A 13,792-nucleotide genomic window follows, 5' to 3' on the forward strand; every position below is an offset into this window, starting at 1 on the left:
CTTTCAATAAAATAAGGACTATTATTTAGTTTTATATAATTATTTACTCTTTTTCGAGTATTTTTGAAAAAAATAAATTTAATTTTTTTGTCAGAGACACTTATATTATGAAAGTTTTTTTTTTCCCAAACCATTAAGGAAAAAGATATAAAAAATGGCAAATCTAAGCTATTATTTTATGGATATGAGATTTATGTTAGATTGGTATAAAATTCAAGTGGACTTTTCGTTTATTAATTGTTATAATTATTAACATGACCCTTATTATTATATTAAAAAATAAAATATTAAAAATGGATAAAATAATGACTATTTGGGTAATTGAAATAATAATATTTTATCCTTTTTTTTTTTAATTTTCTCACCAATTTTGTGATTAAACTAAACAAAATCTATAGCCGAAACAGTAAGCAAAGAATCAGTTCAAGAGCGGTGGAGAAAGAACTTTGGCAAAGCGTCACTGCAACAGTAAAAAGCTGCAAAGGTAAGGGCTTTTCTGAATCCTCACATTTCTCTTTTGCTTGAATCAATTTGGTTTTGGTTTTTATTAGAAACCCACACTCCACACACCAAAACTTCAACATTTGGCTCCCCCAGGCCGTGCCTAGATCCAATCACTTACCCTTAATCTCTTTTCTTGAATTTCTTTTAACCCATTTGTTTTCTTGCAGGTTTGATTTCATAAATAAGTTTCAATGGCCGACAAGCCTAAACCCAGACCAAGGCAACTGTCTGTCTACCTTTACATTCCCAATATTATTGGTTGGTTCCTTTTCTTAATAGTTTTTGAGTGTAATAGTGAACATCTTCATTTTGGGTTTTTTGAGTTTTACTTGTTTTCGTTTTTGTCATCGTAGGTTATATAAGAATTCTCTTAAATTGCTATGCCTTTGCCCAATGCTTTTCTAGCAAAAAACTTTTTGCTGTTCTCTATTTTCTAAGGTGAGTATTTTAGCTAAGATATATGATGCTTTATCTGCTTTTGTGATTGATGAACTTGATAGACATAAATATGATTGAATTTTGGGATTGCAGCTTTGTTTGTGATGCTTTGGATGGTTGGTGTGCCCGCAAATTCAACCAAGGTATGATTAGTACTCTTGTTTATCCTCAAATTCATGATTATGAGAGTAGTTGAAACTTCTATTCAAACTGGCATGTGTGCTTTTGTTCATCAATTTTAGAATTAAGTATAGCACATAGAGGAATTTAATTACTTAAATTGCCGTTCTTTATGGGACATGTCGTGTAAAAATGGCATCTGTAAGGTGCACAATCTGATTCATTCCCTTTTTTTCTTCATGCTTCAGCTTCAACATTTGGAGCTGTTCTGGACATGGTGACGGATAGGTAAACTATCTCTGTAGAGTTTAGAGGGACATTAACTTTTAAGGCTGTCTTACCATATCTTTTAGTATGTTCCTTTTACACAGATCTCAGTAGAAATTTTGAATTACACAGTTGTTTCCATAGTGATTTTGCTTGATTATGTAATTCAGGATTAGCACTGCTTGTCTACTGGTTATACTTTCTCAAGTTTATAGGTAAGTTTTCTTCCATTCTTTCATGTGCATTTATATTGCCAAATTGATATGTTTGCATCCTGCCATATCAATCACATTTTTATGCAGGCCTAGCTTGGTTTTCCTGTCATTGCTAGCCTTAGATATTGCTAGCCACTGGCTGCAGATGTACAGGTAGCTCTTTTTTCCTTGAAATACATATTTCATGCCTCTTGATTGTTTCATTTCTAGGATATGTCTTGTTAACTTTTCATATATAAATTGCAGTACATTCCTAGCGGGTAAGGCTACTCATAAAGATGTGAGAGACAGCTCCAGTTGGCTTTTCAAGCTTTACTATGGGAACCGAATGTTTATGGGTTATTGTTGTGTGGCTTGCGAGGCAATTATATGTTTATAGCCTTGTTCCATCTATTTCCTTTGCCGTGTTTTTGGTACTTGTATCTTGAATAAACTATCTTGACTTTGTAGGTTCTTTACATAGCCTTATTTCTTATTGCGAGGAACCAAACTGAAAATTTGATTGATGTAAGTCTGGATTCTTGGAATGTTTCCTTTCGCTTTTGAAGAGCAGATTCATTTGCACCTTGATCCTGATTGTCTTCTCTCTATTTGCTTTATGTTATTTTCCTTTCAGGTTATGATGACTACTCTGAAACAGGGTTCACCTCTGTCTTTTCTAGTTGCTTTAAGTTTATTTGGATGCTCAATCAAGCAGATCATCAACGTTATACAGGTAGCTACTTATGCTTGATACCCGACTTTAGATGGATGTATGAAAATATTCAGTGTGAAATGAAATGGTTGCTTCAATGAGATGCTGGTTCTGGTAGAAGCACCGGAACTCTATTCCTGATTCCCAGTTTAAACAGAAAACATTCTTAACTTGTTTTAGTTAATCGTAATTAACCAATGAATTGGTTGAGTGGTTTACTTATTTTTCTCAAGTGTTACACCAATTCACCAATTCAACTGTTTTATGAGCTGGATATTAACGGAGTTTATTTGGTGGTTTCAGATGAAGACAGCAGCAGATGCATGTGTGCTTTACGACACTGAAAAAAAGCAGAAGCCATAGTTGATTTGAATTTTCCATTTCAAGAGCAGAGTTTTGTTTCTGTGCTCAAGTGCTTAATGACATTAAGGTATAGATGTTGACAGTGGTGACTCAAATCACTTCTCTGGTCTCCAAATAAACATCATATGGGGTGACGTGTGTCCCAACTTTTTCTGTTCTACAAAAACGTGGATGCAACTGATCACATGACATGGCTTGCTTGCTTTTGAAAAATCAACAGCTTGGTGCTGATGATGATGTTTATTAAAATGTGGTTCATGGATCCGGGGCTTAAACTTGTTTGATATATCATATTTCTCCTTTCTTCTTTTGGGTTTGAGATGTAGGTTCAGTTTTCCTGAAACTAAAGTCCAAGTGATGAATTCTATATCTTCCGGCAAATATGAATACTGTTTTGATCAAATCCAGCATGCTTCGTCTGTCAATCCATACATGAAACTGAAGAATTTATAATGTAATGCCTGAATGCTAGTGTTGCAACTGTACTGATGTGAACTTGCATCGAACAATTCAAGCAAATATAACTCGCTTAGGGCTTAAAAAAGCATGAAATCTTAACCATAATAAAAGAATTTTTCGAACAGCTTTACTGATAAAGTAAACAAGATAAGATGATGATTCTCAATGAGGCAAAGATGCTTCGCAGATTAAATTTTGCTGTAAACAAATCTGAATATCCTTTCTAACACCTTCCCTAACGCTAACGAAGCTCAAAGTGCATATCTTGATGCTGGGTCAGTTAGATCAATAGAGACTGTATCCAAAAAATTGGCTGACGAGAATGGCAATTCCAAGAGCAATTGCTACAAGGGAAGAGGCCCAAGTAAGTTTTTCAGTAATTCTGGGCACCCTGTCCTTTAATGCTTGACTGCATGAGCCTATGAACACTGTATAGCTTCCCATTGCCACAACAGTTCCAAGCAAGAACATAATAAGGAATGCAGCACCAGCCAAGCGAGATGGCAAAGCAAGTGCTGGCAAAACCATCATCAGTGCGTCTGGCTGCAACCCGTGAATGATCCCTGTGGCAAAGGTAGCAAAACCAATCGTCTTTTTCCCAACTGCTGGGTTTTCAATTGTCTCGTAAATGCTGACATCACACTCACCATTTTCTAAGGCAACACAAGGGGCAGGAACTTCTGAAGCTTCCCTTATACCCGTAGCTCCAATAGCAAGCAATGTTAAGCCAACCACTCTTGTACCCCAAGTCCGGATAACTTCAATGTGAAGTCGGTCCTTTAGAAGTAGAAATAGTAATCCAAAGATAACCTGGCCAGCATCATGGCCACAGCCCCACAGAGCTCCAACAACAGCACTTTCCACTCGAGTACGACCAATTGATAGCGGAGCCAAAGCAGCAAGGTGGTCAGGCCCTGACAGAGTGTGTAAGCAACCAGCAAAGAAACCAGTCCATGCGCTACTTAGTATTTCAGTGCGGATTACTCTGCCACCGACAGCAGCAGCTGCAGTTCCACTGGTTTTAGCAGCAGTTTGAAAGGTTGCAAAAGCTGCTGGTGCAAAAATTGGTTGGATTAAGAACATGATAATGGCGGAGAGAGCTACAAACGTCCCAGCTGTGATTGCCTGAAACATGTATAGAATACAAAATTGTTTTTACTCTTTGTAAATAAAGAGGACTTAGCTGCCTTCAATCTCCACAGAATTTTATTATTATCGTAAGCCTCTAGACAAATAACATGAATGACTTTTTATCTTCCATACGCAAGTCTACGTGGGCAGAGCATGAACTCTACTTTGGCTTATCACAAAGTTTGGCAAGACCTAATTCATTTAACAAGTCCATCGTTGTCTGCCCTAACTAGAACCAGAAAATGAACTAATAGAAACTCAATATCCAGTTCCCTGGTAATTTTAAATTCTTCACTTTTTACATTACTTTAAGCATTAAACGATACACCAAAAAGTGCAATAACATAAGAAAATTCAGATGGAATGATAATGGATGAATAACTCAGCTAAATTGCTTGTTGCCCCTTGCTCCCTCACTAGATATCCCTCCCAACCATTCTTCAATCCTAACAACTATTTAAATCAGAAGTCCATTTTTGCCTCATCATCACTAGTCCCCCATATATTCTTTTTTTTTTTTTTTTAAGAACAAGACAACCTTATGGATACAAAATTTCTTCATCCAATAACCATAAATCCTTAATCAAATATTGACCAAGACAACCATTAATTTAAGCAGAATTAAACACCACTAAAGTTCCGCAATTCTTAAGCTCAATTTGCCAAATCATGCTTTTCTTCTAAACAAAAACGAAAAAAAAGCTCTGAAAAAGCCTCCATTTTTTTCTTTTTGTTTTAACTCAAAACCAATAATTTTACTAAAACTTGCATAAAAATCATACCTTTCTTTGGGCAGAAGCTCCAATTGCAATAAGCTTGAGGAAATTGGAACTGGGTGTTGACCCATAAGCTGATTCGACTCGGGGAGAACCGAGTGAAGGCAATTCATTGCGTGGATTGGTTTGAGGAGAAGAAAACCGAGATGGGTTCTCGGATTTGCATGAAACTGAGATAACTCGCCTGAGTTGTGGTCGAGTGAGTGAAGGAAGGAAATTGAGTTTAGGATAGTCGAATCTGGCGAGTCGATAACTCAAAGGAGAGGGCTTTCCAGAGATTTCCAAAGGGGTTGGAGAAGACGAGTATAGAAGCCTTTCCATGGCTACCTTTTGTCTCTCCGAAAATGAAGTCTTTAAGAGGTAAAGATTTCAGCAAAGAGAGTCGACGGTTTTGTTGAAGACAAACCTCCGGCGGAGAGAAACCAAAAAGGTTAACTGAAAATCGACAATGGGGTTTATATTAGTATTAAATTTCTCGTGGGCTTTATAATTAAATTTTGGCCAATTCCTAGCTTTAGTCACTTGAATCCTTTGGTTTGTTGTTGTAACAGTGTAATTCCTTTGTGGAAGAATAAAAACTTGGTGAAATTGGTATTCTAAAAAAAGAAAATGGGGAAATGAAGGTTTTATTTTGAAAAATAAGTTTGTTTTTTTTTTTTTTTTGTAAAAGTTTGTTAGGAGTAATAAATAATAATAGATGATTATTATCTTAAATACTCAATTATAAGTGAGAGTATATTACTTGTCTATAATTAATTAATTATAATTTAATATTATATGAAATTTATTAAAAAATTATGTAAGATTCATATTTTTAAGTTGTAAACTTTTATATAAATTTTTATTATAATTAATTACTTATAGTATTGAAATAAAAAATTATAAATGATGATAAAATTTAAAATTATACTAAAAGATTTAAACATACGTAAATATAATCATATATATATATTATATTACAACATATATAATTATTAGATAATAATTACTGATGTGAGTATTTATGTAGATAAATTTTTTCTACATGTAAAATAATTTCTAAAACTTTTATTATGATGAGACATAAAATAATTATTAATCTCAAATTATTTATAAAAAATATATTTTAAAAATATTTAAATTATCTAAAATTTTAAAATTTAATCAAAAATTAATTTAAATTTTAATAAAAAATTTTTCTTCTGTATGTAACCTTATCTCAATTTAAAATTAATTTTAAAATAATTTATCTTTTTCAATTTATCTAAAATTAACATGAATATTTAAATTTATTACAATTTTTAAAATATTATTTAATATTTTAATATTTTTTATGAATAATCTTTACATTATCTTTAGCTTTTAAATATATTTCATAAATAAAATGTGAAAAAAATATAAATATCATAGTAACTTTACTAAAGATTCTCTTATATATCACCTCATCATAATTTAAAACTAATTTTAAAATAATTTATCTCTTTTAATTTATCTACGGTTAACATGAATATTTAAATTTATTACACATTTTAAAATTATTATTTAATATATTTAATATGTTTTATAAATAATATCTACATTATCTTCAGCTTTTAAATATATTTCACAAAAAAAATATGAAAAAATATATATATATATAAATATCAAAACAACTTCAGAAAATTTTTTCTTGTATTTCACATCATCTCAATTTAAAACAAGTTTTAAAATAATTTATCGTTTTTAATTTAACTACAGTTAACATGAGTATTTAAAAATTTCACAACTTTTAAAAATATTATTTCATATTTTTAATACTTTTTATAAATAATTATTGCATTATCTTTAGCTTTTAAATATATCTTGAAAATGTGAAAAAAAAATATAAATACCGTAACAATTTCATAAAAGTCTTAATTGTTGGTAGTTCTTAATTATATAGCTTTTCCAAACTCTCACTAAACTAAACTTATTTTTTCTAACCGTTAATTTAGTCTCTATTTTTATTAGTCTATTATTATTGTAGGAACTAATTTTTTTTTTTTTTATGATAAGTATTATTTCATTAAACATACTATTTACTCCATCAAGTTAGAGATACTATTTCACTAAACATACCATTCACTTCATCATGTAAGATTTTTTTAAAATCAACTGTAATATTTTTTTTAGCTATAAGATTAAAAAAAAAACTACAAAAACTAAAAAACCATATATTCTTATATTTTTACTCATGTAATCTACAGATCTTTTTTTTTTTTCATGGATTATTCAATTAGGTAATATATTTTATCTTGTAACTTATTATCTAATATATATATATATATATATATTATTACAACATATAAGGTTACATAATCAAAATTGCTTATGTGGATGTTTAAGTGGATAATCACTTTTAATGACACATATGATAATATTTATATTATTTTATTTATCAAATAAAATTTTTTGATAAATTATTTAAACTGAATATTTTGGATAATTATTTAAATTGAAATTAATATCTATCTAAGATTGAAATTTTTGTATAAGATTTGAATTTAAATATATTAAATTATAATTTATCATTTCTTTTTTAATTTAATGGCATTTCCAAATATATATACTTAATAAAATTTTATTTTTTGTCAAATAATTATATTTAATAAATTATTTAAATTTAATATTTTTAGATAATTATTTAAATTCAAATCAAAATCTATTAAAATTAAAAATCATTTAATAGATTTTTTAAATTTAATACTTTTAGATAAGTTAATGAATTATTGACTAAAAAGTATTTATTTTTAAAGTAATAAAAGCTTACTTCTTTATATGAAAATATGATACATTTAAATGTTATTAAAAAGGTTAGATAAAAATATATTTTTGCTTTGAAAACAAATATAATGTTTTATTTATATTATAATTCAAATATTTTTATAGTATATATTTGGTTAATTTATTTGTTTCTCTTTAGTCCATAATTTTTTTTTAATTTTACTTAGATTGATTATAATTAACTTTTTATATTATATATTTATTTTGTTTTATTAATTTCTTCAATGCGTTTTTTTTGTTAATTTATTAACATATTTGCTTTTATTATTGTATATATTTAATACTGACAAAATAATATATAAATTTATATTCTCTATTTTATTTTTCTATACTTTTTGTTGTTAAACTTCTTTGTTTACAATGAATGATATGAGAATAATGATGATCACTACTATATCTAACTCAAAAAAAATACTATCATTTTTATTAAAAATGATTAAAAATAAAAAAAATATATAAAAAAAAATAAAATTTAAGCATAACATAAATAATTCTTGTTTTCCTTTTATCTAAAAAATAACTTTATTTTGTTGACATATATAGAAATAATTGTTAACCCAATATAGTTGTATAATAATTACTTGAAATATAAAAAAAAAAAAAAACTAATAGAAAGCAAATAATTATAACAAAATTAATAATTGTGATTTGTTGTTCAATCAAATATATATATATATATACACCACTTAATCAACATTATGATAAAAACAATTATTAATTTCAACTATTTAAACATTGATTCTTGATTTTTTATCAAACAAAAAAAAAAGGGTAGTAAAATTTTTATTATTTAGCAAATAAATTGAAGAAAATATTTTTTAATGAAAAAATATTTTTATAATTCTTAAAATTTGCAAAAGTTTAGATTTTTTTTAGATGAATAATATCATTTATAATATATTATGTATAAATTATCATTTAATTGTAATCTAGCATTTATAAATATATGATTATATATTAGATAAATAATTAAAAAATAAATTTAAAATTATAAAAACTTAATAAAAATCTCGTATATTGTGCGGGTTAAAAAAACTAGTTTATTCAATATTTTTCATTCATATAAAATAAAAATAATACTTTGATTAATTGATAAAATAAAGTTATGTGCCTTCAATAAAAATTTATGTGTCAATTGTACATTCAAATAGTGAATAATTTTTTAACTCATATTCTTATTGTAAAACACATAACATAATTTCAAATAAAAAAAGTTATTATTCATAAAAAAATAAAATAAAAAATAATTAATTAAAAAATAATCTTATTAGTACTATTAATTTTAAATTTATTTATATTTTAACTTAAAAACACCTTGGAATCATAAAAGATTTTACTAAGATTCTTGAAAAAAAAAAGAATTTTATTAAAACTTTATTATTATAGAATAAATTTTTTTATAACTTTCTGCAAAATAAAAAAATTCTTATTTTTATTATGATTTGTTATTTTAATTATATTATTTATATATTATATATATTTTAAATATATCAATAATTTAATAATATTAATTTTTATTTTTATTTAAATTTAAATAAAATAATAATAATACTAGGATAGCAAGCTAGTTTCGCTCATAAAAGAAGCAGTTGCTTAAGCAGAGAGTAGTCTTCATCCTTTCACGCTTCAACCCTTCTTTCGTTTTCCATTCGACTTGCCTTGGCCTTATCCTCTAGATTTCTAGGAAGCAACTCTTTCCGATACGCAAAAAACATCGTTTATGTAATAAAATATAAAATTTTTTATTTTAATTATAAAAAAAAAAATTTAATGTTGTTTGATGGAATTGGAGTTGCAGTAAAAAAGACTCATCACTGCACGCGCAATGACCTTCCAATTTTTCATTGGATCAAGTTATGCTCCCGAACGGGCTAACTTTGGTAACGAAAATTATTGACAACAATAATTGTCAGAGAAAGTGAAAGGAGCGAAAGTTTGAATTATATCTAATAATTTAAAATATCATATAATAATATGATATAAATATAATATGAAAATAATGTAATTTAAAATTTTAATAATTATTATATATAAATAAAATAAAATGTATATTTTATTTTTTAATTATAATATAAATATGGAAATTGCAATTAAGACGGGAATTAAAAATGTTAAGAGAGAGTATGAGGTGGTTGAGTTGTGGCTGCAGACGGAACAAAGTTGGTGAAGTTGGCAGCACTTGTGAGACTTTGAGTTTTGAACTTTGTGGGCGACTTAGTATCGGACATCATTATCAGATAAAGTAATCCTTATTTTATTGTTTTCCAAAACAAAAGTACATGAAGTCCACAACTTGGCACTTCGAGGGCCATGCGTAGAGCCACGCACGGCTCGTTCCCAGCCTGACACATACGCTCCTCGCGCCTGCTCACGCCCGGCACATGCTCGCACGCACCTGCTCGAAGAATTGGGTCAATAGCCCAAGGTCGTGAATCAAGTGCCTTGAGCTCGTTTAATGGTTAATGGCTCTGTTTTAAGTCCTTTCCTTAGGGCTTAGACGATTGACATTGGTGGTCCAAACCCAACTCGCAGTTGGTCCACGATTATTGACTTTGGAGGCTATTTTCGTCATTTAAAAAAGGATAGATTTTCTCTTACGTGTCATCTGCTAAAGAAGCCATGTTATCAATTGTCAGCCCTTAATCAGACCACCCTCTATCCCAAAGGGTCATAATCACATGTTCAACCAAACGACAGCTTTATCTTGCTCCACATGATTATAATCAAAAGTCAATGATTTTGAATCTATGATCCTCTTGATTTACCAATCTTTCAAGTGAAGACCATTTTAAACAAGTATTCCTTACCCCCACCAAACCATTGCGTTAAAAACCAAGAAACAGAGTGACTGAAATTTAAAAACCTCTGCGCATACTCTGTTTTGAGTGACTGGTTTCAACGGCTAAGCCAGTGTCAATTGAAGTTTAGAACCCAAACGGGAAATATAGAGTTGTTAGCACTAAGCCTATGCCTGGAACTCGCTGGCTCAACCTCTTAATCGAAAAAGATTGCCGCGTCGAAGTAATCATATTTTTCTCTTCCCCAAATCCTCTGTTTTCGTCTTTTTTTTTTTGGTTAAATATTTTCCTATAAAGTTTTATTCATTTTTATTCAGATCTGCACCGAGAGGAAAACCATTTTGTCCGTTGAGGATATCATTGCATTGATTGGCCATAAGTGCAATGGGGTGATTGAAGAGGTATTCTCTTCATGCGATTCTGTTTCTACTTAAAACTCAAAAGCATGGCTCCTCTTTTTTTTTTAATTTTATTTCTTAGTTTTTAAGGTTTGGGATTTGTGTTATAGTTAGCTGAAGACTGGGGGGAGACTTTGTTTGCTGCTTAAGCAGAGCAGGAGGCACAGCTTTTAGTAACATGACTATTGGTTACAACAATGTTGATGTTAATGCTGCCAACAAGTATGGTGTTGCAGTCGGTAACATTCCTGTAAGTTTACTTTTCTACATAGTTGCGGATAACTTTATGCTTTCATCTTATATTCTGCCCCAGTTTAATCATATGTTCGATTGTATGGTCATAGCAATGGATTTTAATGCTAAAACATTAAATGAATTGCAAAGATTTGGTTCCATTATCTGACAAGCCTCATTGAGTGGAAAATGGAATCAACAAACCAAGTTGGTTCAGTGATTTTGGGATAGAAATGTTGAGCTACTGGTGCTGATAGTGTTGATTTGATTTAGGGGGTACTCACAGAAACAACAGCAGAACTAGCAACTTCTCTGTCTTTAGCAGCTGCTAGAAGAATTGTTGAAGCAGACGAGTTCACGAGGGCAGGCTTATATGATGGATGGCTCCCTTGATTAAAGGACCTCAACTTCAATTGAGATAATTGAGAGTAAACTTCCTTGACCATGAAGACTATGAAATCACGCATTATCAAGCCAACAAACACGAGGATAAAGTGTTGTTTTTCACCTTCGACAGCGCAGTAAAGCAAACAAATTAATAAGGTTCGCTCGAGCCAAAAACAAGTTTTGGTTGCTTCCTTCTCGGCAGCCATGATCAGTCTCCTTCACTAGCAGTCTGTAAGACACTTCAAACCCAAACCATAACTTTATATTTATATATTTATGTAATGCTAAAAGCAAGGAAGGTCAGGAAAAGCCAACTTAACCTAACTTGAGAGTCAAGGAATTCCCGAAGGGGAAATTAATCACTTTCATTGCCCAAAATAATCCCTCTGGGCCTAGCTTTGGTCTAGCATTCAAGACTAGGCCCGTCTTAATTTAACTTATCAAATTTTGATAAAAGCTGGACTTTTTTTTTTTATGTTGCTTATGAAAGTGATAGTGTGATTAGTTTCATTAATTACATTTTTTTTTACTTCTAAATTATTGTACTAAAGAATATTTGAAAAAAAATTAGATTATTATTTATTACTTATTTTAAGTTATATGAATCTAATTATTCGTTCATAAATTTATAATATTTATGAATTCAATTGTGGATGAATGTATTTTGTATTTTATGATTATTTAAATTTTAGATTTAAATTCATATCTACTATTAAATAATATATATGATTACGAATTAAGTTAATTACATAAATCTAACTATTAATGAACTTAATTATTAATAAATCTATGCTATCCTTAAATTTAATTAATTGTGAATTAATGCACTTAATATCTAATTTAATTTAAATTTAACATATTTTTTTGGTTACATCATGAGAGTAAAACTCTAATACAAATAAGAAAAAAAAATTGATTCGAAACTAAAATTTTGATATCCCTTCAAACACCTTTAATCATTAGGCTAAAAGTTTGGGGACAAATTTAACATGTCTAGTAATATTATAAGTACCCTTGCAATCAAACCAACATTGTTATTATTTCAATTTGATTTTTGTATGTTCCAATATGTTGTAAAAGTAGAAGTTATTATTAGTTTTGAATAATTACAAATCAATTGAATAAATTTATTGATTTATTGATCGTAAATATTATTTTGATATTTTTTAATATAGATTAGCAGTAACTTGAAAACACTTTTTTTATTACATACTTTTATTATCTTATAAATTAAATGATTAAAAATGAAAATCTTACTTTCATTATGAATTGGCCGAATTTGAATCTAGGCCAATAACCCATGAATTATTGTTTGGAAAGGGAGAAATAAAAGGACAAAGGGGAAGTGTACGAGGGACTGCTACATGGTACCATAAAAATTGATTGTGTGGAGCTTCAATTTAAAAATATTTTTGTGAATACAAAAATAATTAATGGTTAAAGGCAAGGTTAAATAATGTTTTTCACGTTTGTATTTTGATACGTAAATTAGTAAATATAGGTTAATAAAAAAATAGAAATGAGAGAAAAAAAGTGAGATGAACCTATTGTGGTGCTTGAATTATTATATTTATAAATAAATTAAAATTTTTTTTAAGAAAATAATTAATATAGAATCGAATTAAAATGATAATAATAATATCAAATCGATTTAATATATTAAATCGTCGTAAATGATAAAAGTAATTTTAATTATTTATCGAAAACTTTGAAAAAAAAAAACACCACTATATTCTTTTAATCATCAAATATCCCTGTCCGAAACCAAGGCTTGTTGTTGTCCTTGGTTAAATGAAGAAGACAAAACATGGAAGCTCAGACCATCAGAAAATTTATATATAAAGCGAATATCAGTCTTATTCTGAAAGTGTAGAAACTTGCCAAAACCGACCATTTGGGTCAGTTTTTAAAAAATAATAATACGAAACAATGGATTAAGTTTTGGGTTTATTTTATTATATAGTACTTGGTTTGGGTTTTGGGTCTTTGCCAAAGGCAACTGTTGCCATTGTTCTTATTCCTTTTCCTTCTTTAGTCTTAGTCAATGATTAAGGGACCAATCCATTACATTCTTACTAATAAAAAAATTATTAGAAAAATGAATATGACATGTAAACAACCAGATTTTTCTGGGTTTTATCTCAACTTTCAAAGCTCAAATTGTATATTTCACTTTTAGCTCTTTTTATCTGCAAAGAATGCAAGTCTGCAACTATGGCTATTTGCC

General features: G+C 28.9%; 2 protein-coding genes and 1 pseudogene across 4 annotated transcripts; 2 read left to right on the plus strand and 1 right to left on the minus strand.

Annotated features, from left to right (window-relative positions):
* The first annotated feature begins 339 nt into the window (after positions 1-339).
* LOC111297984 (CDP-diacylglycerol--inositol 3-phosphatidyltransferase 1-like) lies at positions 340-3,004 on the plus strand. Of its 3 annotated transcripts, none has more exons than XM_022892631.2 (11): positions 340-484; positions 672-762; positions 858-942; positions 1,036-1,085; positions 1,311-1,350; positions 1,500-1,544; positions 1,632-1,697; positions 1,791-1,905; positions 1,995-2,051; positions 2,161-2,259; positions 2,542-3,004. In XM_022892631.2, exons 2-11 carry the CDS (start codon positions 696-698, stop codon positions 2,599-2,601), a joined length of 684 nt encoding a protein of 227 aa, XP_022748366.1. In that variant the 5' UTR covers positions 340-484; positions 672-695; the 3' UTR covers positions 2,602-3,004. The 3 variants fall into 3 exon arrangements, with proteins under 3 accessions (XP_022748366.1, XP_089601723.1, XP_089601724.1); XM_089745597.1 differs by having other exon boundaries at positions 360-484; positions 1,791-1,824; XM_089745598.1 differs by lacking the exon at positions 1,995-2,051 and having other exon boundaries at positions 360-484; positions 1,791-1,824; positions 2,185-2,259.
* Positions 3,005-3,137: 133 nt separating this feature from the next.
* LOC111297978 (chloroplast protein FOR GROWTH AND FERTILITY 2-like) lies at positions 3,138-5,652 on the minus strand. Its single transcript, XM_022892621.2, has 2 exons — positions 4,974-5,652; positions 3,138-4,185 (listed from the first exon to the last, which is right to left on the minus strand). The coding sequence occupies exons 1-2, from the start codon at positions 5,286-5,288 to the stop codon at positions 3,346-3,348; spliced, it is 1,155 nt and encodes a 384-aa protein (XP_022748356.1). The 5' UTR covers positions 5,289-5,652; the 3' UTR covers positions 3,138-3,345.
* A 4,204-nt stretch (positions 5,653-9,856) lies between these two features.
* On the plus strand, positions 9,857-11,571 carry LOC149514466 (glycerate dehydrogenase-like; annotated as a pseudogene).
* The last annotated feature ends 2,221 nt before the right edge of the window (positions 11,572-13,792 follow it).

Source organism: Durio zibethinus, chromosome 16 (genome assembly GCF_047325235.1).
Source record: "Durio zibethinus cultivar Kanyao isolate XHJ-2024 chromosome 16, ASM4732523v1, whole genome shotgun sequence".
Classification (NCBI taxonomy): domain Eukaryota; kingdom Viridiplantae; phylum Streptophyta; class Magnoliopsida; order Malvales; family Malvaceae; genus Durio; species Durio zibethinus.

Excerpts from the sequence above, each read along its gene's own strand:
- LOC111297984 (XM_022892631.2), top strand. The coding sequence starts at position 696 with ATGGCCGACAAGCCTAAACCCAGACCAAGGCAACTGTCTGTCTACCTT. Across the intron at positions 1,351-1,499 it reads CTGGACATGGTGACGGATAG|GATTAGCACTGCTTGTCTAC; the intron begins GTAAACTATCTC and ends TATGTAATTCAG. Across the intron at positions 2,260-2,541 it reads AGATCATCAACGTTATACAG|ATGAAGACAGCAGCAGATGC; the intron begins GTAGCTACTTAT and ends TGGTGGTTTCAG.
- LOC111297978 (XM_022892621.2), bottom strand. The coding sequence starts at position 5,288 with ATGGAAAGGCTTCTATACTCGTCTTCTCCAACCCCTTTGGAAATCTCT. Across the intron at positions 4,186-4,973 it reads GAGCTTCTGCCCAAAGAAAG|GCAATCACAGCTGGGACGTT; the intron begins GTATGATTTTTA and ends TACATGTTTCAG.